At 37.7% G+C, this 22,870-nt stretch overlaps 5 protein-coding genes and 3 long non-coding RNA genes across 17 annotated transcripts; 4 read left to right on the top strand and 4 right to left on the bottom strand.

Moving 5' to 3' along the window:
* The first annotated feature begins 159 nt into the window (after positions 1-159).
* Positions 160-1,940, top strand: AT5G14240 (Thioredoxin superfamily protein). The gene is made up of 4 exons (NM_121428.4): positions 160-547; positions 831-974; positions 1,075-1,280; positions 1,473-1,940. Exons 1-4 carry the CDS (start codon positions 300-302, stop codon positions 1,643-1,645), a joined length of 771 nt encoding a protein of 256 aa, NP_196928.1. The 5' UTR covers positions 160-299; the 3' UTR covers positions 1,646-1,940.
* Positions 1,904-6,178, bottom strand: AT5G14230 (ankyrin; the record flags this gene model as incomplete). Of its 2 annotated transcripts, none has more annotated exons than NM_121427.8 (4): positions 5,686-6,178; positions 3,966-4,241; positions 3,729-3,866; positions 1,904-3,634 (listed from the first exon to the last, which is right to left on the bottom strand). In NM_121427.8, the coding sequence occupies exons 1-4, from the start codon at positions 5,983-5,985 to the stop codon at positions 2,093-2,095; spliced, it is 2,256 nt and encodes a 751-aa protein (NP_196927.4). In that variant the 5' UTR covers positions 5,986-6,178. The 2 variants fall into 2 exon arrangements, with proteins under 2 accessions (NP_196927.4, NP_001330132.1); NM_001343327.1 differs by lacking the exon at positions 5,686-6,178 and adding an exon at positions 4,435-4,670 and having other exon boundaries at positions 2,093-3,634.
* On the top strand, positions 1,948-2,597 carry AT5G02195. The gene has a single exon (NR_142580.1). It is a non-coding gene; the product is annotated as an other RNA (long non-coding RNA).
* Positions 6,179-6,678: 500 nt separating the features above from the next.
* On the bottom strand, positions 6,679-7,087 carry AT5G02185. The gene is made up of 2 exons (NR_142579.1): positions 6,906-7,087; positions 6,679-6,792 (listed from the first exon to the last, which is right to left on the bottom strand). It is a non-coding gene; the product is annotated as an other RNA (long non-coding RNA).
* A 481-nt stretch (positions 7,088-7,568) lies between these two features.
* AT5G02175 lies at positions 7,569-8,006 on the bottom strand. The gene has a single exon (NR_142578.1). It is a non-coding gene; the product is annotated as an other RNA (long non-coding RNA).
* A 2,208-nt stretch (positions 8,007-10,214) lies between these two features.
* On the top strand, positions 10,215-15,239 carry HEMG2 (Flavin containing amine oxidoreductase family). Of its 5 annotated transcripts, none has more exons than NM_001343325.1 (18): positions 10,215-10,526; positions 10,636-10,687; positions 10,842-10,977; positions 11,086-11,151; positions 11,278-11,328; positions 11,437-11,493; positions 11,695-11,768; positions 11,858-11,894; positions 12,064-12,129; positions 12,224-12,264; positions 12,614-12,746; positions 12,874-13,047; positions 13,124-13,198; positions 13,400-13,523; positions 13,613-13,721; positions 13,844-13,918; positions 14,015-14,121; positions 14,241-15,228. In NM_001343325.1, the coding sequence occupies exons 1-18, from the start codon at positions 10,355-10,357 to the stop codon at positions 14,360-14,362; spliced, it is 1,671 nt and encodes a 556-aa protein (NP_001331495.1). In that variant the 5' UTR covers positions 10,215-10,354; the 3' UTR covers positions 14,363-15,228. The 5 variants fall into 5 exon arrangements, with proteins under 5 accessions (NP_001331495.1, NP_001331496.1, NP_001190307.1 ...); NM_001343326.1 differs by having other exon boundaries at positions 10,433-10,526; positions 10,813-10,977; positions 14,241-14,984; NM_121426.5 differs by having other exon boundaries at positions 10,441-10,526; positions 14,241-15,239.
* AT5G14210 (Leucine-rich repeat protein kinase family protein) lies at positions 15,012-19,490 on the top strand (the record flags this gene model as incomplete). 3 transcript variants are annotated; one of them, NM_121425.4, is made up of 7 exons in its annotated part: positions 15,012-17,868; positions 17,958-18,091; positions 18,176-18,419; positions 18,513-18,724; positions 18,829-18,854; positions 18,932-19,043; positions 19,141-19,490. In NM_121425.4, the coding sequence occupies exons 1-7, from the start codon at positions 16,494-16,496 to the stop codon at positions 19,363-19,365; spliced, it is 2,328 nt and encodes a 775-aa protein (NP_196925.2). In that variant the 5' UTR covers positions 15,012-16,493. The 3 variants fall into 3 exon arrangements, with proteins under 3 accessions (NP_196925.2, NP_001330239.1, NP_001330240.1); NM_001343322.1 differs by having other exon boundaries at positions 18,176-18,724; positions 19,141-19,365; NM_001343323.1 differs by having other exon boundaries at positions 18,932-19,244.
* Positions 19,466-21,745, bottom strand: IMD1 (isopropylmalate dehydrogenase 1). Of its 3 annotated transcripts, none has more exons than NM_121424.6 (9): positions 21,420-21,745; positions 21,203-21,332; positions 21,011-21,122; positions 20,762-20,926; positions 20,598-20,684; positions 20,403-20,519; positions 20,206-20,313; positions 19,918-20,124; positions 19,466-19,831 (listed from the first exon to the last, which is right to left on the bottom strand). In NM_121424.6, the coding sequence occupies exons 1-9, from the start codon at positions 21,646-21,648 to the stop codon at positions 19,757-19,759; spliced, it is 1,230 nt and encodes a 409-aa protein (NP_196924.1). In that variant the 5' UTR covers positions 21,649-21,745; the 3' UTR covers positions 19,466-19,756. The 3 variants fall into 3 exon arrangements, with proteins under 3 accessions (NP_196924.1, NP_001031879.1, NP_001031880.1); NM_001036802.1 differs by having other exon boundaries at positions 19,628-19,831; positions 20,401-20,519; positions 21,420-21,666; NM_001036803.1 differs by having other exon boundaries at positions 19,628-20,124; positions 21,420-21,666.
* Positions 21,746-22,870: the final 1,125 nt, after the last annotated feature.

Below are 22,870 nucleotides of genomic sequence, written 5' to 3'. Positions count from 1 at the left end.
TCCATAAAAATACATGCTCTCATAATATATATACGAACCCTCCGAACGGTTAAGAGTCTAATACATTACTCTAGAATAATAAACCAATATCTAACCGGCTTTTAAACCAAATATTCCCGGTTCGAAATGTACCAGATGGTAATTGTCGGTTTAGCCAGACCAATTTCGGGGATGGCCTTTTATCATTCGTCTTTCCAGAGAAAGAACGAGATTGCGATCACAGAGTGTCAAAGCAATCTGCTTTTTCTCCTCTCAGATTCAAAGGTTCTCTTTGAAGCTTCGTAGGTGGTTATACTTTGATGGCGGATTATCATTTCGTGTATAAGGACATTGAAGGAGCGTCAACTCAATGGGATGATATCCAGCGGAAATTGGGGAATCTACCGGAGAAGGCTCCGGCTTTCAAACCTCCGGCGTATACTCCGGCGGAAGACGAGTCTTCAGCTCCTAAGGATCAGGCATGGTTTGATAAGAAGACAGAGGAGGAGCTTGAGGATCTTGAGGACGACAAAGATCTCGACGATGATCGCTTTCTCGAAGAATACAGGTTCGTAGATCGAATCGAACATTCTGATTTTTGTATTTACAATCTTAACTTTCCCTGGAGAATCCTTGCCTTGGTGGATTGTGAATTCAATTTTCTCGGATCTGTTGCCATGTAGCTAGGGAATGCAATTATCAAGCTCTGGTTTTTCTCGATTCGTTTGTGTTTTGGATATGAATGCAATTGAGGGTAGTATCTTATTTGAGATGTTGATGAATAGGCTAAACATAATTGTGCAACACACTTCATGATTCACAGGCACTAATGTGTTTTGATGCTTTCATAGGAAGAAGAGGTTGTCTGAGCTAAGAGAGGCTGCTAAAGTTAAAAGATATGGAACAGTGACTCCCATCTCGGGCTCTGATTTCGTGAGGGAGGTTACGCAAGCTTCTGCTGAAGATTGGGTTGTTGTATGTCTCTATAAAGATGGGTATGTTTTTTCAAGTATTCGTGAACTCTTGTTGAGCCATTCTTTACTACATGCTTGAAACACTATTAACTCATGTTTATTTCTTGTTGTTCTCTGATAGTGTTGCAGAATGTAGTTTGCTATTGGGTTGTCTAGACGAATTGGGTAGTAGATACCCAGCAACAAAGTTCGTTAAGATAATATCTACTGATTGTATTCCGAACTACCCTGATTGCAATCTTCCTACCTTGCTGGTGTACCACCATGGCGCCATCAAAGGAACTCATGTAGGCTTAAAGAGCTTTGGCCGTAGGTGCACCCCAGAGAGTAAGTTTGAATGAACCCTTGTTTGTCTGATGTAATCTGTGCTTATTTGTGTTTGATGATTATGTCATGTCTCATCTCTAGCCTTTGTCTGATCTGAGACCTGATGTGACCACATTGGCGATTGTATCATGCTTTGAGCAGATTGGTCTTAGGCACATGTCTAACATACTTGCAACTGATTTGGTTTTTCAGGTGTAGCCTTACTTCTGTGTCAATCAGAGCCAGTTCTTAACGATGGCAAAGGAGGAGACGATGACTCCTCGAGGGAAGCTGTGATGGCTGGAGTTCGAAGACAGTTCATAGAACGAGTGGTGAAGGACCACGAAGATAAGGATAACGATGATGGTGGTTACAATAGTGATTAGAACTTCAAAGCTTCTCTGTTTATCTCTGTTGGTTATTGCTTGTTGAGTTGGTGACTGGTAAACAAAAGTGCTGACTTCTTGTGTGATGTAATGTTTTTTAAACATTTTGTAACTTTTGTTCTTTTGAAAGAGACAGGAACTTCATGTTGTTTTTTGATATCCAGGTATCACATGCCGAATTTTAGTGCTGGATCTAAGCCTGTGAATCCATGTAAGTTTAGAATAGTCTTTGTTTTGGACAAAGTAATAATCAAATTTGGAGAATCTCAAATCAACTGAGATGTTTTAGTTTTCATTCATGTGCAACTCGAACTACTTCACAGTTCACAAATATACTGCAGATACCAAACCCAAGAACTATAAACATCCCCAACACAATAGAAGCACACTACCTTCAAAATGAAGCTCCCTTTCTCAAAACTTCTTTATATACATACATAAACAACACTAATTCTGAGTCTGAGTTCTTCCACAAATTGTCTCTCTGGTCACAAGTCGTATTCCCCTCACCCACATCTCTGCACACACCAACCCACCTTCACACACAAAATGAACCTCCTTGTTTTCCGTAGTCACTACCCGGAAAATCCCTTCCTCCTCCGCTCCATCGCCTTTCCCCTTACGGTTCTTCCTGAACCGCTGGCTCATCCCGATCTCTACTTCCTTGCACACCACAGTCCTCTTCCGTGACTTTCCCCAACTTAGTACTCCACTTGATTCCAACATTCTCAATCCTTTCCCATGCTTCTTTCCTTTCCCTCCCTTGGTGTGTTTCATCACACTGCTTCCTTCTATCACAAACCTCCGAGACAACTCATTACGGATCACCTTCTCCGCATCACCAGTCGCGAGATCCAGCAGCTTTTCCCCTCTTCCGTTCTTAGCATTGCAGTTTGCGCCACAGGAGATTAGGTATTCACACATATGTCCATGGCCCTCTCTGGCTGCAAGCATGAGCGGAGTGTAGCCATCTCCATCCGGGATGTCTAGACTGTATCCTTTTCCACTCAAAAGCTTCACTGCTTTGACGTCTCCACGCCGTGCAGCACAGTGTAAAGCATAAAACCCGCCTGCCATGTTTCTGCTGTCCTTCTCGAGAGCAAACTCGAGCATCACCTTCTCTATCACGTCACGGTTACCGTTCTGTTCAGACAGAGAGACTACCGTGTCGCCAGAGTTGTTATACAGCTTCACGTCTGCGCCTGCGTAGACTAAGACTCTAAATGCTTCAACGTGGCCATTCATGGCCGCTAGCATTGCAGCCGAAAAGCCTTCCTCATCTTGATAGTCTAGGTAGATGTCTTGAGCTTTTACAAGCGCTTTAAGCGCCTCAGCATCTCCTGCTTGAGCCCCATATAGCAAAGGCGAGAATACTGAAGCGTTGCTTGAATGTGGAACAACACCGAACCGGATCAGCTCAAGAATTACTCGCTCTAATCCAAGAGACCACTTGTTTGACTCAGCGATCGAAACAGCAGAATGACCAAACTTGTTCACTAAACCGAAATCAGCACCATCAAGGGCGAGAACCTTGACGCACTCTGGATGTTTGTGTTTTATTGAGATCAACAGGGCTGTGTTCCCTACATCATTCTTCGAGTTTATATCGCAGCCAAAGCCAACGAGTTGTTGTATGATCTCCACTGATCCGTCACGTGCAGCAATATGAATCGGTCTGAGTTCAATGCCTCGTGAAGTTTTGATAGGAGCTTCTGGATCGGCGCCACAGTCAAGGAGGACACTGACGGCTGCCTTGTTGCCACAGAGGACAGCATGGTGTAGAAGAGTCCGACCGTTGTGAAGAGCGTTTGGAGACTGGAGTTTGAGCAACAAACGCAAAATGTCGCCACTAGTTTCAAAGTATTCTACAGCACACCAGGTTAAAGGATAGGGCTCAGCCACTCCAGCTCCCACCCGAAACTCTTCTCCAGTGTTAGTATCCCATGACCATGCTCCAAGCCTCACCATGATATCTGTCTTGACGCCAGCCTGTGCATATCATTGAAAGAAAAGCTTTGATGTCTTAGATACATACTCTCTCCTTGCAGGGAACAAGTTTTCAATTTTGCAGAGCCAAAATTACCTGTAGTAGGACGCGGACAGCAGAGACTTGCCTATTGACAATGGCAGCAACAAGAGCTGTACAGTCTACATTTGTGTAAAGAGAAGGTTTCGAAGATTGAAGAAGAAGCCTATCGGTTGAATTAGCATCTACACCACACTGTAATGAAGCAAAAACATGAAGAATTATCTACTGTAAGATGGCTATTGAACAATTCTAACCGGTCACTTTTAAAACCACAAGAAATGAAGAACTTACTTTGAGCAAGGTCCCTACGACGTCCACAAAACCCCTGCAACAAGCAGTGGCGAGAGCATGCACAGCAACCTGAGGCCGAATAAGATCAGTTCCCATAAGCAGCTCAACGAACCTCGAGCGTCCGTGACAGCTCGCCCCTACTAGAGCTTCTTCACAAGCGGGCTGAGAAGCACCAGCTTTGAGTAGAATCTCAAAGACATCGAAATGACCTTCCCTTACAGCAACAGTTGTTGCAAATCCCCTGAAGAGCTTCTGGTTCACATCAGCTCCAATGTTCTGTGAGATGATATTACAGGAAAAGTCAGATCAGTGTTATAAAATTAGAAAATATTTTCTTAAGCTACTACACTGCTAAGTGCGAAGGACACCACGTGAGGTGAAAATCCAGAGGCAGAAGAAGACAAAAGAAACTGTGTATAATAGTAAAGTTGTACAATAATGCAAAGTGAATAATTGAAAATGGATCTACATGAACATTAGGGAACAACCCTGACACAGAGGAGCATGGCTTAAAAGGAAAGATGGAAGTATGCAAATATAGTATTCGTCTACTATAGATGCAGCCAATGACAAGTGACAACACCTAATGGGGCGGGGCCTCAGGTTCTGTTTCACAAACAAGTTACATGGTGTTATATCAACACTTCTTGTCGTACTAAATATTCATAAGTTCCTTTCAGGAAAACAAGAGAGAATCAAATCAAATCATTCAATTATCACTGCAAACCAATAGTGACATTTTGGCACTGTTGTGTCTCAAAATATCCCTCAACGAAGACCAATCCAAATGCACATGTTTTTTTCCCAGATCTTAGCCTAATATAACTAACGCTGTTGATTTCAAATCTAATCGCAAATCCATCATTAGCATATATGGTCTAGCAAAGGCTAATGAGAATCTCAATAAAAGTAAATCTGTGACGATGCAAGCAAAAGAAAAAGTTGTGTGACTGACTTCAAAATTGGAAAATAATCCCCGCCTGACATGCAAATTTGACTCGCTAAAAGATGTAATTTATTAGTATAACATTTTTGGCAGCTTGGAAGGATCCTAACACTCCACCAGTTAAGATTAAAGTTAGTCAACAGATTATGAATTTTTAAAAACTCTCACGGAATCCGATCCACGTTTTTTAAAAAACAAAAAATGACTAGAGCTAAGTATAGACAAGTGCTAGTAAACGCCACTGAATTAGCTCATTCTGATTAATTATCATTAGATCGAAAATTTTATTGAAATTTACCAAAATTTTACAGGAATAATTTCTTTCATAGAAAAGGCAGAGAGAAGTAATAATCAGCGTTCGTTCGAAATTTGAATTTCGAAAAAGAGGAAAAAGTAAAGTAAGCTTCAGACAGAACATATATTTGGGGTCTTTAATTCAAGAGACAAAAAGGTACCACGAATCACACCACTAAGCAGAAACGCGCAAAAACAAACGCAAAATGGAAATCACGAGGAAACCAATTCTCCATAGATTGCGTCTTCCATTAATGGAACGTAACGCAAAAGTTTCAAACAAAGCACAAAAATTAAATTACAAATATTGTTCACATCAAAAGCATTATTATTAGAAACCGATTTGCTTAATAAATAACGTCGAATTGTATAATTAATTGCACAGATTTAAATCAATGCAAATTTTGTTTATCGGTTTCAAAATCTTAAAGCAAAAAACGTTAAAGAAACGGCTAAACTCGGATTAAGAAAAATAATTACCAGTAATTCCTTCACGAGAGCTGCGTTTCCGAAATTAACGGCGAGGAATAACGCCGTTACATCGGTTTTGAATTCTTCGTACTCGACGCGGACTTCGCTGGGAGACTCATCACGGAGGACGACTTCGCTCCTCCTTGTTTTTAAGCTGACGGCGCCGACGAAATTAACGTCGACGAGTGGATCGGAGACGCAATCCGATGCCGTTTTGAAATCTCCGTCGAGGATGGCTTCTAGAAGCCGTTGTGATACCTCGGCTTCGTAATCCATCGGAACGACTTGTCTGCCGGAGAAAACCGTCATTGTCGGAGTTTTGATTCCAACGCCGCCGTAAGTCGTTGACCGAATGTTCTTAAACGTCGCCGCTTTAGAGAATATGTTTTGTCTCTTTACACAGACGCGAGGCTCGAGAGAGAAGAGAGAGACTTGAAAAGAAGTGAGCGCCAGGGAAAGAAGAAGAAGAGTGTGAGAATTTATTGAAACGGGATTTTACAGGTTTAACCGCGGTTAAAAAACCATGAATGGTTAAAATTGGTGAATTTAATGAGAATAAGTGGGTCCCATTTTTAACCGTGAGTTATGCTGATACACTGTCACAGTGTCACTGGCTTGGGTGCAATGGCATAGCTTAAATAGAAAATAATCCATATTGTTAATTGATGATACATTATTTTGGTAATAAATACCATTTTGTCTGCATATTAGTAGAACATAAATGGGGAATATATGTATTTTTATTAGTAATTAATAAAAGGTATAACATCTCACATGTTGTAACATTAAAAGAAAAAAACAACTATTTCTATAGTTATTATGATAATACACCCATTATATAATATTTCTTTTCTTTTTTCAGATTGACTTTCAATTAATGCATATTGTTCAACCTGATATGTTAGCATGCAGGTACAAAACCAAGAGGTGCTAACTCTTTTGGTCGGAACTAATTTTTCAGATGTAAGTTTTATATATTTCGTTTTAAAATTATTATTTTACCTCGAAAGGATTTGGTTGTTTATTGAATGTTGTTACTGGAGGCAAACTTAACATCGCTTCTTAGTTCTTACATGTCGTGGTCTAGCTCAGTTTGTCTCCAAGCATAGCTATGGAGGCCTTGAATAGTACCATGGTCAAAATTTGACGCTCGAATCAAAATAACCAAGAAATCGGAAAGAAAAATAGAGAAAAACAACTTTTGGGAATTAGGACGTTAGATCCTATCACATCGTAATTGTTTGGGAAGCCATATCATTTGTCAGCCTCCTCGTAGATAATTGGTGTTTTGTCCATGTATCATGATTTGGTTGATCATTCCAAATCACACCAGTAACGATATATTAAGCACCATTAAGAAAAAGATATATAGAAACAAGACTAAATTTGCTTATAAGATGGGGTGTTTTACTAAACAAGTTCATGTCAAATCTTGGTAAATATTAGTTGGGAAAGAAGACAGAAACTAGAATGATATTGGAGCTAGAAGGAAAAAGTAGATAAGATTGTTGAGAGATTGTTCTTTTTGTTAATATAGAAAAACTTATCAATACGTGTGATTATTTATTTTGTTCAGTGAGTCCATACTCTTTTGCTCACTCCTCTAGCTACAATCCTATAACTTTCCCCTGCCCAACTAATCCTGCTATGTCTCTCAGCTTACGTTCTTTGGTTAATATTTTATTTTCTTGGACATCTATCTATTTTATATTGTTGGGAAATTGTGAATAAAGATATTAATTTGGCCATATTGTTTTGGCCTTATGTTATGAATGCATCGCAGTAAATAATACATGGTGGATTTTGTTTATTTATGCGACATACCAAAGTAACCAATAGTGAGGGGTCATAAAACATACTCAGATCTTCACAATTATAACTCTCTGTATTTTTGTCGTGGACGATGTGTTTCGAGTAGAATACAGATCATAGTGAAGAAAAACGGTGGGCGATTAAATGGAAGGAGGAAGAAGTGATGTAAGTGAGATCTTTGGATGATACAAGAAAGATCAAAGTGTGGTAGAGAGAGTATTTGAAGAAGTCGGTGGAAATATGTACGTGAAGAATTATAGATATAAAATAGGATAGGACCATAACTTCGCAATCGTGCGTACGGGGAAGACGAGGACTCGTCATGAGGTTGACTCTTCATCAACCATTAACAACTCATTCGTGGAATACGTCTATGTAGATATGACTATTTTTGGTTTAGATCTATATATGTCCCATCTAATTATTTCTGAATTCACGTAAAGTCATCAACTAAGGAAATAGTGAAAAAAAATTTAGAAACAAATCCGAATTTTTTAGCCCAAGAACCTTCAACCATTGATTTTAAAGCATATACAAAGTCTTTTCAAACATGGATTTATGTTTTGTTCTTCTTGTGAGGAAGAAAAAAAAACCAAGAAAAATGTATCGAGCGTACATACATTTTTGCTCGAATTAATTCTAACTTCATGAGTATGATGAGCCCAAAAATATAGAATTCGCTATCTTAGGATATTGTTTTAATTAAATGAAAATGAGTTGACCCAAAGAACGTGATTCATCGGATCCTAGTTTGGACATTCATGTTGCGGAAAGATCTCGTGATCCAGATTGCGACATGAAAATTACATGTTTGATTCCATTTAATACGTACAATATTAATTATATGATTAAATATCGAACTTCTTTTGTTGACAAAACATGTCGTCGGTCATATATATTACTTAGTTATGTACTTTTTTTTTGTTGATAAAGCATAAATTATCTGACTACTACTGTAGTACATAGCTTAGTGGTTATTTTTGTTTATGTGTCATAATAATAAACCGTTCGAATGCATATTATTGATTTTAGTTATGAACTTCTGGTAATAAAACAGTAGTGTTAACAAACAAAAAATAAATAAGAGCTATTAACGCCCACCAGCTTGAGCCATCCCAAAAAACATATATGCCCCCCCAAAAAAGTTAGAAAACTATGCGTTTGGGATCATTTCCCTTCTAATCACTAATTAGGACAAAGCATGGACCACCTCCTAATTGCCCTACCTTAATCTGCTAATTAATCTTACTTACTGAACATTTATGAGTCTAATGATTTTATGAACAACAAATCTTACTAACTACTTAAAGGCAAACGTATAGTTATTCTCTTCTTTTGTTACTTGTGCTTACTGCGTATGGATGTTTGAGTTGAAGTGATCGAAAAGATAATTGAAATTTCCTTCAAACGGTTATTTGGTTCTATTACTTGTGTTTTTGTCAAACGATTTTGTTGTGTCTATTTTTGGAAAATCACAACCAATCCAACAACTAAATGAATCACTAATTTCTTTGAATTTATATTAGTGCAAACCAAAACTAAATTAATTTTTATTAACAAAAGAGAAAACTAGAAACACTCAAAACCAAAGTCGGATTCACTATTCGCCTAGAGTCGAGATCAAGCAGTTTATAGAATATTCAAAATTCAAATCCTCGACAATATTTATTAAGAATCGTTTCTTTGTTCTGATTAATTAATTAAGACGTGAAGAAAGTGTAAGCAAACAATGCCGATGGAATATAATCAAAGTGGCAAAAGGAAAACAACTTGTTACTTTTTTCAGTTTTGAAATTTGAAAAGCTTTATAGAAGTAAGTCATACATGATTATACGTGTAAATCAAATACTATATGATTTCGAATTCATATTTGGCGGCAGAGATTAAATATTTAATTAGTTTGCTTCATCCTTAAAGTTCCATGGCGCAAGCAAATATCATGTCTGATAAATGATAACTAATTCAATCTTCAAATTTAGTCTACCTTAAAGCAAAATGACTTTTCCTTTTCACATCCATGCGATATTGCTAAAATCTATTAAACTGTAGATTCGAAATATCTTATTGTACAAATGGGCCACGTAATGTTCTCGTAATCTCAGCACAATTATTTGTTTATAATTGTTTTTTCCTGTTTGAATTTATTTATTAAGTTAATATTCAAAGATGGTATGCTCTAAAAAGCAATTATTCACACTAATGTTACATACTTTTCTCATAATAAAACCAATTATGTTCTTCTTGAAAAAGTACTTTTCATTTAATCGATTAGATTAACTACCACGATAACTACCAACAAACTTTGCATTCCTTTAGTTTCCCAAACCTACATTAAAATAAAATAAAAATCGCCTTATGAATAACGAATGCTTTTTGGTCGGGAATACAAATTGAGATAAGAACCTGATATTGTTAATAGTTTTTTTTAAAGATTTCTTTAGAAAACTGTGGAGTATTTGACCAGAGTTGATTGACCTAATTGAAAAATAGGTCATCAAGTGTAGTTTGTGTTCGAACTTTAATGTGCCAAACTGCAAACTAGAGACTAAACTGAAAAAATGGTACTATCAAACAAGACGTATAATTGTATAAACGCAAATCCAAGATACTAGTTAAACGAGCTAATTTGAGTTTGAGAATTAGATAACCATATAGTTGCCCAAAAACTAAAAACGAATTAGATAACATATACTATATATTAGTACATCATGCAGAGAGAGAGAAAACAAGTTTAGTTTTCACATGAGTTCAAACAATTCGGTAGAAAAAGGTCAACCATGCACTCTCCTCAAGAAACTTTGTCATTCAAATAAATCTGGTTTGGATCCGTTGACGAAAAAACAAAGGCCCGTTAGGCAAAAGACTGATGATAATGGGCCTGATTAAAAACGGTACCCTTTATTGTCGTTTTGGGATAAGCTGGAATTTTGCCGCTGTGTTTTTTTCTACTTATTTCCGTCACTGCTTTCGACTGGTCAGAGATTTTGACTCTGAATTGTTGCAGATAGCAATGGCGTCTGGAGCAGTAGCAGATCATCGTAAGAAAATTTTGGTTTTATCTCGAATTTCACTTTTCAGATTTCGCATTGAGAATTTGGGACTATTTGTATCTTGCATTGAATTTGGTTTTGCTTGCTTTTTGGTTAGAAATTGAAGCGGTTTCAGGAAAAAGAGTCGCAGTCGTAGGTGCAGGTGTAAGGTAAATTTTCACAGAGAGAATCATCTCCTGCATTATTATGACTCTTCTGCAACTTTCCGTTTTTGGGTCGAGATCCTTTTGTTGTTGTTGTCAATTTTGTGTAATTGTGACGAATTCGCTCACAGATATGTCGATTCTTTTGATGGTTTTTAAGTGGACTTGCGGCGGCTTACAAGTTGAAATCGAGGGGTTTGAATGTGACTGTGTTTGAAGCTGATGGAAGAGTAGGTGGGAAGTTGAGAAGTGTTATGCAAAATGGTTTGATTTGGGATGAAGGAGCAAACACCATGGTACTTATGTTGTTTTAGTTCTCAAGTCAAACGTGCTTTAGAATCTTCATACACATTTGTTTTAGTTGGTTTAGATAATGTCTTGATGCGGTATGGTTGCATATGCAGACTGAGGCTGAGCCAGAAGTTGGGAGTTTACTTGATGATCTTGGGCTTCGTGAGAAACAACAATTTGTGAGCACTTTCTGTGGTCTTGCATGATCATTCATTGCCGATTAAGAGACATATTTTGTTCTTTTTCTTTTGTTGATTTGCTTTGTGTTTCTCATCCCCTTATTAGAGCATTCTCTATCTTTTCAGCCAATTTCACAGAAAAAGCGGTATATTGTGCGGAATGGTGTACCTGTGATGGTAAATACCCTACTTGTTTCCTTTTTCTAATGGGTTGCTGCTTCTTTATGTAATGAGTTGTTGTTGTATAGTTTACGAGGCTGATATGTTCTCCTGTTATCATGCTAGCTACCTACCAATCCCATAGAGCTGGTCACAAGTAGTGTGCTCTCTACCCAATCTAAGGTAGATTTCTCTAGATATAAGTGTGTTACTTATTTATTACATTGAAATTACTTGTCTTGATAGTTATTTGAGACATATTATATCAACGTTGTATAAGTTTCTGTGCACTACCACCAGAAACTAGAAGCTCTCTTCTACCAAAGTGCTTTTTATCTTACCAGTATATCATAGATCCCTAATAGTACTAGGTTTTACTTGCAGTTTCAAATCTTGTTGGAACCATTTTTATGGAAGAAAAAGTCCTCAAAAGTCTCAGATGCATCTGCTGAAGAAAGGTGATTATAAACTTGTCTTCCAGACCATCAGCAATGTTAGTCACAGAATATTATAACTTCAGCGTCATTTCCCATTTTCTCTGCTGTAGTGTAAGCGAGTTCTTTCAACGCCATTTTGGACAAGAGGTTTGTTGCTACCTATCCTAGGGTTTGACTGAAACATCATAATCTCACTGTGTTGTGTTGTATCATATAATTCTCTGCACGTAAACACCACTTGTGGACTATCGTTTTTAATTTCAGACGACTGTGATCTTCCTTTCATGTGTTCCTTTTTATGTATCTGATTTTTAAGGTTGTTGACTATCTCATCGACCCTTTTGTTGGTGGAACAAGTGCTGCGGACCCTGATTCCCTTTCAGTGAGCAACTTTGCACTTAACATATTGTATTTGTTTTTAAATTTATCGTTCTATATTCTTCAATTTTATATCCTTCCCTACGTTTTATGACCAGATGAAGCATTCTTTCCCAGATCTCTGGAATGTAGAGAAAAGGTACTTTCTCATGTAACTATACTATATTCAATGAGTTCCGCTCGAAGAATACTTCCAAGATTCTTTTCTGTGTTGATACGGTTATGCAGTCATGTTTTGAATTGGTCATTCCTTTACTCGTGTCGTTGTATGCTTGGTAATATCAAATAATGTTTTGGTCCCTTGATGTGTAATATGATAGACAGAAAAGTTTTACTGCCAAAGACAGCATTGCAAATAACGTTAGCTTCCTTATTTTGGGGTTGGCCTGAGTTTTACGTAGTTCAGTACTTCCCTATGCTAATTTTATGGCGATGAGCTGTTTAACTGTTCTCCGGTTAGATGTTAAAGAAATTATTTCCTTTTTCAGTTTTGGCTCTATTATAGTCGGTGCAATCAGAACAAAGTTTGCTGCTAAAGGTGGTAAAAGTAGAGACACAAAGAGTTCTCCTGGCACAAAAAAGGGTTCGCGTGGGTCATTCTCTTTTAAGGGGGGAATGCAGGTGATCATTTGCAATGAGAGCCAGCTTTGTTTTTTAATCATATAAACCTATTTTCCGCCGTACTTATTATGTTTTTCTTGCTCTGTACTACTTGTCGTTGGTATGTTTCCATTTTGGGATATTGCAGATTCTTCCTGATACGTTGTGCAAAAGTCTCTCACATGATGAGATCAATTTAGACTCCAAGGTACTCTCTTTGTCTTACAATTCTGGATCAAGACAGGAGAACTGGTCATTATCTTGTGTTTCGCATAATGAAACGCAGAGACAAAACCCCCATTATGATGCTGTAATTATGACGGTTAGTGTATTTTTTTGTCAGATGTGAGATGAAAATTATAGAACCTCTCAATTAACAAGAAATTTGTGTACCATAGGCTCCTCTGTGCAATGTGAAGGAGATGAAGGTTATGAAAGGAGGACAACCCTTTCAGCTAAACTTTCTCCCCGAGGTAATTGTGTCTTTTACAACTCAGAAGTTTATGTTTGAGAGTAGTAGGCCTACATCTAGATGTGGTCCAGTATTACTCCAAATACTGATAATGAACCTTAATGTGACATCAAAGAACTACCTTGCATGATTAGTTATCTTTTATATGTACTATTTATCCCAAGTTAATTGCATATCGATGTTGATCTTGTTCTTTTCTCAGATTAATTACATGCCCCTCTCGGTTTTAATCACCACATTCACAAAGGAGAAAGTAAAGAGACCTCTTGAAGGCTTTGGGGTACTCATTCCATCTAAGGAGCAAAAGCATGGTTTCAAAACTCTAGGTAACTTGTTGGTGTGGCCTTAACTCAAACAAATAGCCCTATACTTTTCCTTCTATATTTATCAATACTTCATACTCCTCTATACGCAGGTACACTTTTTTCATCAATGATGTTTCCAGATCGTTCCCCTAGTGACGTTCATCTATATACAACTTTTATTGGTGGGAGTAGGAACCAGGAACTAGCCAAAGCTTCCACGTAAGTGAAATTTGACTGCTTACGAAAAGCTACAAAGAATCGAGGCATTTATACCATTTTTCTAGTTTCCTACTTTACCCAATTCTGACTACTTTTTTTTCTTTCTGGTTTAATCTTCGTAGTGACGAATTAAAACAAGTTGTGACTTCTGACCTTCAGCGACTGTTGGGGGTTGAAGGTGAACCCGTGTCTGTCAAGTATGTGAACTTTGGAGATTTTTTTGATTTGATCGTTTTAGTGTACGAAAGAGAAGATTACCACCCTTATAGATAAACAATATATGTTATCTGCAGCCATTACTATTGGAGGAAAGCATTCCCGTTGTATGACAGCAGCTATGACTCAGTCATGGAAGCAATTGACAAGATGGAGAATGATCTACCTGGGTTCTTCTATGCAGGTAACTTCAATTTAAAGTTTCAGTCTTATATGATCCATGATGATGAATGTAGTCAGTATATGGCCTCGAGACGATTCATTGCAGTTATTTATCTATTGTGCACGGACCAAAATAAACAGGTAATCATCGAGGGGGGCTCTCTGTTGGGAAATCAATAGCATCAGGTTGCAAAGCAGCTGACCTTGTGATCTCATACCTGGAGTCTTGCTCAAATGACAAGAAACCAAATGACAGCTTATAACATTGTCAAGGTTCGTCCCTTTTTATCACTTACTTTGTAAACTTGTAAAATGCAACAAGCCGCCGTGCGATTAGCCAACAACTCAGCAAAACCCAGATTCTCATAAGGCTCACTAATTCCAGAATAAACTATTTATGTATTGTTTGGTCTGTTTTCTTGTTGCATCACTGGTATGGTCTGTCTAGGTAGAAGAATATGATAGGGTGAGGGATTTTAGGATTGAAGAATCTTTAAAACAAATTGCTGATATTGTCTTATCTTGAAGATATCATTTCTGCTCTCTAGACAAGTTGGAGAGAAACTTGTTTGGTTTCTGGTGGGAAGGGGATGTTGATGTTTTAATTGTTTTTTCTCCAAAGCCACAACCATAAGATGGTCCCAAAAAGGTTGTCCTAATGTTAGATGTTAGTATCTGAATGCCCGTTTCTGTTCGTCCCACATGCTCTCCCGGTTCCAATTTCGTGGAGTCTTATGTTATGTCTTATCATTCTCCTATAAAGCGTTATCTGTCTTAACCCATAATGTCTTGTTAAGTCTCTTTTTGATACCAAAGCAGAATCAGTAATAGAGCTTGCATTGTTCTCTAGTCCTTTTGTTCCTTTTTGTGGTATGCTTAATAATGATGGTTACATATCTTTTATGTTTATATTAGTTTTATAATTTTAATGGTAAATCATAAGTTATAACACTAACAGTATTGAAACATCATATTGGCTATGAAATATACTAGGTTTTAGTAACATCCTGAAAATGCTAACGAAAGTATTAGCCAAATTTTAAAGCATCAATTGTGATTACACTCACGATTGTCAATTTAAAAAAAACAAAATGTTTGTTAAACCTTTTTTTTTTTTGTGCACCAACAATAACAATTTTGTTAAACAACAGTGAAGAAACATTTTAATGTTCATACTTCATATACTGTATAAAAAAAATTGACGCATGTGAGACCAAAAAAAGAAGTTAATTAATACGATGGTCCGGTCTTTGAGAGTAGAACAGACCTGTGGGACATGTACTGTATTGTGGGCCTTAAAACTTTAGCAAAGCATAATCACCACCTTTGTCTCTAAGTAATTGACCTACTTGCCCTCTTTATGCCACAAGTCTATTGGCATGTGTCTCAAAAAACTATATGCTACAATCTAAACATTGTGGATTCGTGTTTTAGATGGTTTGATAAAACTATCTTATTAGAAATGCTATTATATGGTTGGGAATGATATAATTATTTATTGCCATATTTTGTCCTTCAACGAAAGCTACTTCTACCGGACAATGTTTCGTATTCGTAGAGCAAAAGCTTCCTTTTGTCATTTGGTTGTCATTTGGTATCGTAGAAGGGCAGTTTGGTGAATTAACAAGACATGGAATCTAATCACACACAAAAATCAATGTTTAAATCTTATAAACAAAGTGGGGAAGAAGAGACATGTGTTAACGGCATCTTCTATGAGTCAACTAAAGTCACAAAGCATACACTAATAAACAAGTATCATCAAATCAGTAATCATGCTTTATCTATACCAAATTTAAAATCAAATTTCATTTGTTTTCTCATTATCTTACAGAAAAAGAGATTTCCAGACAATTGGTCATAAAAAGGAACAACCTTTCATCAAATTGAGTGCACATTTTTTGCTTTATGATTGTTTTTCGTGACCCACATTCTAAATTTACTGTTTCTTTCATAAAGAGAAGAAGAAGAAGAAAAAAGATTCTCAGATAAATTACTGAAGCTGCCATTAATGCTGCTCAACTCTTTTGTCATTAATGCTCTTATCATCTTCTTCTCTAGCTTCCCTAGTTTCTTTCTCGTCTATGTGTTGAATCCGACAAACAGACTCACAAGAATACCGACATTCTCCTCCACGATTTCTGCATTTGTCCTCACTCTCTCTTATTCTTCTTTTGCTTTTTGTTTCCTGACCTCTTTCTCAGGGATTTTGATTATAAACCAATTCAGTTCCTTGGAGTTTGCTCCATAGGAGCGTCTGGGATCACGAGCTTGGTTTGACTTGAGTTGACTAGAAAACACCTAGATGGGTCTCTTTCATTTTCCTCTCAGAATCCAAGTCTGCTTCTAGTTCTAGGGTTCTGTTTCAATTCATCTTTGTTTTCTTTTCCTGCAATGGAACAATTAAAGGTTTTACCTTTGCTCTTTCTTTCATGGGTTATGTTCTTACAAAGCACTCATCAACTGCCGAACTCTCAGACTCAGGTCCTGTATCAGCTCAGGAAGCATCTGGAATTCCCTAAAGCTCTGGAATCTTGGGGAAATTACTATGGAGACTTATGTCAAATCCCTGCAACTGCTCACATGAGCATCACCTGTCAAGGTAATTCCATCACGGAGCTTAAAGTCATGGGGGACAAGCTTTTTAAACCATTTGGTATGTTTGATGGGTCTTCACTTCCAAATCACACTCTGTCTGAAGCATTCATAATTGATTCTTTTGTTACCACATTGACAAGGCTTACAAGCTTGAGGGTTCTTAGCTTAGTGTCTCTAGGTATCTATGGTGAGTTCCCAGGGAAAATCCATCGGTTGAATTCTCTTGAGTACTTGGATTTGAGTTCAAATTTTCTGTTTGGCTCTGTCCCTCCTGATATTTCCAGATTGGTTATGCTTCAAAGTCTGATGCTTGATGGAAATTACTTCAACGGTAGTGTTCCAGACACGTTGGATTCCTTGACCAATCTTACTGTTCTTAGTTTAAAGAACAATCGGTTCAAAGGTCCATTTCCTTCTTCAATTTGCAGAATTGGAAGACTAACAAATCTTGCTCTATCACACAATGAGATTTCTGGTAAATTGCCTGATCTCAGCAAGTTAAGTCATCTGCATATGCTGGATCTGAGAGAAAACCACTTGGATTCTGAACTACCTGTCATGCCTATAAGATTAGTTACTGTTCTCCTGAGCAAGAACTCCTTCTCAGGCGAAATTCCAAGACGTTTTGGCGGTTTGTCTCAGCTTCAGCATCTTGACTTGTCGTTCAATCATCTGACTGGAACTCCATCTCGGTTCTTGTTCTCTTTGCCAAACATTAGTTACTTGGATTTGGCATCTAACAAGCTCAGTGGGAAGCTACCTCTTAATCTGACCTGTGGAGGCAAACTCGGATTTGTGGATTTGTCGAATAACAGATTGATTGGGACTCCTCCCCGTTGCTTGGCAGGAGCTTCCGGCGAGCGAGTTGTTAAACTTGGTGGAAACTGCTTGTCCATAATTGGCAGTCATGATCAGCATCAAGAATTCTTATGCGAAGAGGCTGAAACTGAGGGAAAACAGTTCCAAGGAAGAAAGGTTGGGATTTTGATTGCTGTCATTGGTGGAGCTGTTCTTGTTCTTGTGTTTTTTGTATTAGTTATCCTCCTCCTGTTATGCACAAACCGCTGCTCTAGCTGTTGTTCAAGAGAAAAGTCAGTGCCGCAAACTCGGCTTAAGGTTGTGACAGATAACTCACACACCAGTCTCTCCTCTGAAGTTCTTGCTAGTGCAAGTGAGTAACTTTTGACTCAAAATGTAGACTATTCCTGCTAGGAATTGTCTTTCAGGGATTTAATATCCTTGTATGATTTCGTCTTGCAGGGTTAATCTCTCAAACAGCAAAGCTAGGTGCACAGGGTGTGCCCTCATGCCGGTCCTTTTCTTTTGAAGATTTAAAGGAAGCCACAGACGATTTTGATTCATCACGTTTCTTAGGTGAAGGCTCCCTTGGAAAGGTATGGTTTGTCTTCTGCAAGATTAATTCTTGTGATCTGCCTATCTGTCATTTGCTTTACTCTGCTTGTTTTGATCCTTTGCAGCTATACAGAGGAACACTGGAAAATGGAAGTTCCATAGCTATCAGATGTCTGGTTTTATCAAGGAAATTCTCCAGCCAGAGTATCAGAGGTCACTTAGACTGGATGGCAAAGCTCAACCATCCTCATCTCCTTGGCTTCTTGGGCCATTGTACGCAAACCAGCGGAGAACACGATCCTGTTGCAACCATACTCTACCTTGTATACGAGTATATGCCCAACGGGAGCTATCGCACACATCTATCAGGTCAGTCGTTTGGCATTTGTAGTAAACTAAATGTTATACTGAATCTCTCTGTACTTGGAAAATCGTTGTTGTTAGAATATTGTTTATTTGTAGAATCTTTCTCGGAGAAGATCCTGACATGGCCAGATCGGCTAGCAATTCTGATTGAGATAGCAAAGGCAGTTCATTTTCTTCACACCGGTGTAATGCCTGGTTCATTCAACAATCAGCTTAAGACTAACAATATTTTGCTTGACGAACACAAGATTGCAAAGCTCAGTGACTATGGAGTCTCTGCCATCATTGAAGAGAACGAAAAGCTTGAGGTTTGCTCTATTTACTCTCTTTCACTGTGTTTATCTTCATTTTGTATGATCTTCTTTGACACTAACTCAGGACTCTACTTTACTCCTGCTTCTACATTTTGCAGACAAAGTCAGAAACCCACAAGTCAAAGTATGCATCTTTTGTCCTTGTATAGCAAAACTCCATGGCATTTATGAGAATCTAATCCAAACTTTGAGATTATGCAGGAAAAAGGCTAAAAGAGAGGACGATGTGTACAACTTCGGATTCATACTTCTGGAATCTCTGATAGGACCAGTGCCCACTACAAAAGGAGAGGCTTTTCTTCTCAACGAAATGGTAACAAAGAGAAAAAGCAAAAAAAAAAAGCATCATCATTGTTATTTGATTGAAACAAATTTGGTTAATAGCTGTTGCTGCAATGTTGTGTTTGCAGACATCATTTGGGAGCCAAGACGGTCGGCAGAAAATAGTAAGTCCAACAGTCCTAACAACAAGCTCGCAGGAGTCTTTATCGATTGCGATCTCAATCGCCAATAAATGTGTTTTGCTTGAACCTTCCGCAAGACCTTCCTTTGAAGATGTTCTCTGGAACTTACAATACGCAGCTCAAATGCAGTCTGCCGCAGACGCTGAACGCAAATCTGATACGTCGTCGTGAATCCAAAGGCTAACCTAATGATTGATAGTTTTTTCGGTTTTCTAAATGTAAAGCTCTATAAGTTTGGTTTTCAGTATAAAAATGTAAGACTCTTGAGACTAAAAATCATAGTAGCTTGTCTTCTCTTGAAACTTATTTCGTTAAACAAATATTGATTGAAGAAGATATTGAGTCTTGTAGTTGAAGAGAAATTCTCAATCTTCAAGAACAAGGTAAGTAAAGGCAGGAGACCTGTCAAATGTTTTTGGAGAATCTTGTCTTTGAATTGCAGAATCGATCCCAAATAATTTATTTATTATAAAAGGTACAATGTTGCATGGATTAGCATATAAGTGACCGTAAAACCAAGTGCTACACAAACTTTTTCAAGTGCTTCAAATCATCAATAAACTTAAACAGTAGCTGGAACTTTGGATTCCACTGATTTGAGAACCTCCTCACCCATTTCCTTGCATCCCACCAGTTTCTGCATTTTCAAAACACAAAAGACTTTTTTAAGTATTTTGTTACGAACTTGTACAAAACAAATGATAAGAATCATCATGCACATACATTTCCAGGGGAGTAGATGTCTCCGGTTCTGAACCCTTTGTTCAGAGCATCCACGACAGCGTCTTCAATCCTCTTTGCAGCCTTTTCTTCTCCAAGTCCATACTTCAGAAGCATCGCCGCGCTGAGAATGGTGGCCAATGGGTTTGCCTTGTCTTGTCCAGCTATATCTGGTGCTGAACCATGTATAGGTTCAAAGAGTCCAGGTCCCTGATTTCATCACAAGTTTAACATTTCGCATTAGTTTATAAACAGGAGGAGCCTTGAAAGATGTTAGTTAATTTTGTTTACCGATTCACCGAGACTAGCAGATGGAAGCATTCCAATGCTTCCAGTGATCATTGAAGCTTCATCAGACAATATATCACCAAAAATGTTATTGGTAACGATTGTGTCAAACTGCATTGTTTTAAAAACACCGTGAGTACTAGTTCCACTTCTGAGTTAGCTTAATCAACGACTAAGTTTGATATATGTGCGAGAAGCACCTGTTTCGGGTCACGAATAAGCTGCATTGCAGCATTATCGACATACATATGTGATAGTTCAACATCTGGATATTCAGAGGCTAAAGCTGTTACTCTTTTCCTCCACAATATTGATGCCTACATGAAACAAAGAAATTTGCATTTCGTAAAACACACAAAAGTGGAAAAACAATTCAGTGAACTAACAGAACGTACATCCAACACATTGGCTTTGTCAACAGAACAAAGTTTGCCACGCCTTTTCCTAGCAGTCTCGAATGCTACACGAGCAATTCTGTCAATCTGAAGAACATAAATCAATGCATTAATATCCATACATTGCCAATATTGTCACAGAGCACAGTGTGAAGGGTTATTACCTCGTGAGCAGCGTAGATCTCTGTACTAACGCCGACTTCTTCGCCATTTTCATTGATCGTAATGCCTCTTGGCTCTCCAAAGTAAATACCTCCTGTGAGCTCCCTAACAATCATCATATCAACACCTTCTGCTACTTCTTTCTTCAGTGTGGAAGCATCAACTAGCTGAACAAGCAAAACAGAAACATTTGAGTTTATTTACAACTAGAAGCAAAATTCAAGTGCTAAGCAAATCAAAACCGAAGATACCTGTGGCAAAACTGTAGCAGGTCTCAAATTAGCAAAGACTTTGAGATCTCTTCTAAGGTAAAACAGAGCCATCTCAGGTCTCAGATGTTTCTCATTCTTGTCCCATTTGTACCTGAACAATAATCATCCAAACCTCAAGATCAGAATAAATTTGGAAGCAGATTGCTAAAGAAACAGCACTCACACACATACCCTCCAATAGCTCCAAGAAGAATGGCATCAGATAGTTTTGCAGCCGTGAAAGTTTCCTCCGGCAATGGAACTCCAACCAAATCCAAGGCTGCTCCTCCGACAGGCATCTCCTTGAAATCAAACTCCAGTCCTGTGATACAAAAGCAAAGACACAATCATCTACTGGCTAAGCAAACACACTCGTTGTTTCCAAAAACCATTGAGAAAGAGAAAGAACCTTCGAGAGATCCAGCTTTCTGAAGCACATTCTTAGCAACAGAGATAACTTCTGGACCGATACCGTCTCCGGGAAGCAGAGCGATGTTATACCGTTTTTTCCCAGGTGAAGCGGCGGCGCACCTAATTCGATACGGCGCACGAAACTGATGATCGGTGAGAGAACTGTATTTCCCCGGGACGATCTTGATCGCATTCAGACTGATGTTCGTTTGCAAAAACGCCGCCATTTTTTTTGGGAGTTAGCAAATTTGAAATTGTGTCACAATAGTTATATAACATAAAGAGTTTGGTACTTAGATAGGTGTGCACGTTTTTTGAATTACGCCATTAAAGATTTGTTTTTTTAAATGGCTTAAATTATCCTTTTTACCTATAAACTGGCTCACCAGCTAAACCATGCCATTGCTTGTTTAGGAAAAGAAGAAGAAGAAGCGCCACTATAATTGGGCCTTTACCAAAGATTGGCCCATTTTAAAGTCGAAATATTGGGCCGCTCTTATAGCCCATCAAAGTACCAGGAGAAGTTCTTAAAAGTTAAAACGTAGTAGTAGAGGAACAATAACGGCTGATTATTTAATTTTATGATCGGATATTCGGATTTTGTCAAATCGTCTGGTTAGTCCAAGGATGAACACGAACTGTTTTTAACATAATACTTCTATAACAAAAATAAATTTAAAGTAACTAAATTAAAGCCTAAATGACCAAAGATTCTTAAATATTTGCAAAAAACAGAAACGAAAGGCGAGGCAAATCCACCACACCACGTGAGAGTTATGACCAATTTTTGATGTTTTCTGAATATGATACGTATCATAAAAAGTGTGTTCATACTTCATAGGGGATAGGGATAATAGTATAATACTATATTGTTGAAGTGTGGACACACAAATAATATGAAAGCAAGACTTTGTATATAAATTATTTGGAACATTGTGTACCCCCAAATTATTAATCATTATCCAAATTTAGCATGTCTCGAGGTTTTTTTTCTTTTTTTTGTATTTTTGACTACCGGACACTGTGTGCATGCAGGGTGTGAAACGAAAGCGTACCGATGTAGAATTTTTTTTTTTTTTTTCTTTCTTCTTTGAGTTCGAGAAGAAACAAGTAACGGAAACTGATGTCATAGTCCATTTATCCGTCCCTACAGCATCTACAATCGCCTTTAACAGTTTCTTCTTTCGTCCTATCTTCTTTTTATCACTCCACATTAAAACAAAATGATATTATTACAACATTTGTATGATTTTTTTAAATATATTTTTTGCTTATGAGTTATTATAGATCTCAGGAATTTAACATTTTTCTTTTCTTAATTTTGTTTAGATTGCCTTGCTAGTTGCTATTACTATTCACTCATTAAATTAATGTGTATATATAGGATATGAAATTGTCTCCATCAAGTTTTGTGTTTTATATATCTAGGCTGTGTAATCGATACAAATA

Source organism: Arabidopsis thaliana, chromosome 5 (genome assembly GCF_000001735.4).
Source record: "Arabidopsis thaliana chromosome 5, partial sequence".
NCBI lineage: Eukaryota > Viridiplantae > Streptophyta > Magnoliopsida > Brassicales > Brassicaceae > Arabidopsis > Arabidopsis thaliana.
Note: the sequence above shows the minus strand (reverse complement) of the source record. Positions and strands in the feature narration are given on the sequence as shown.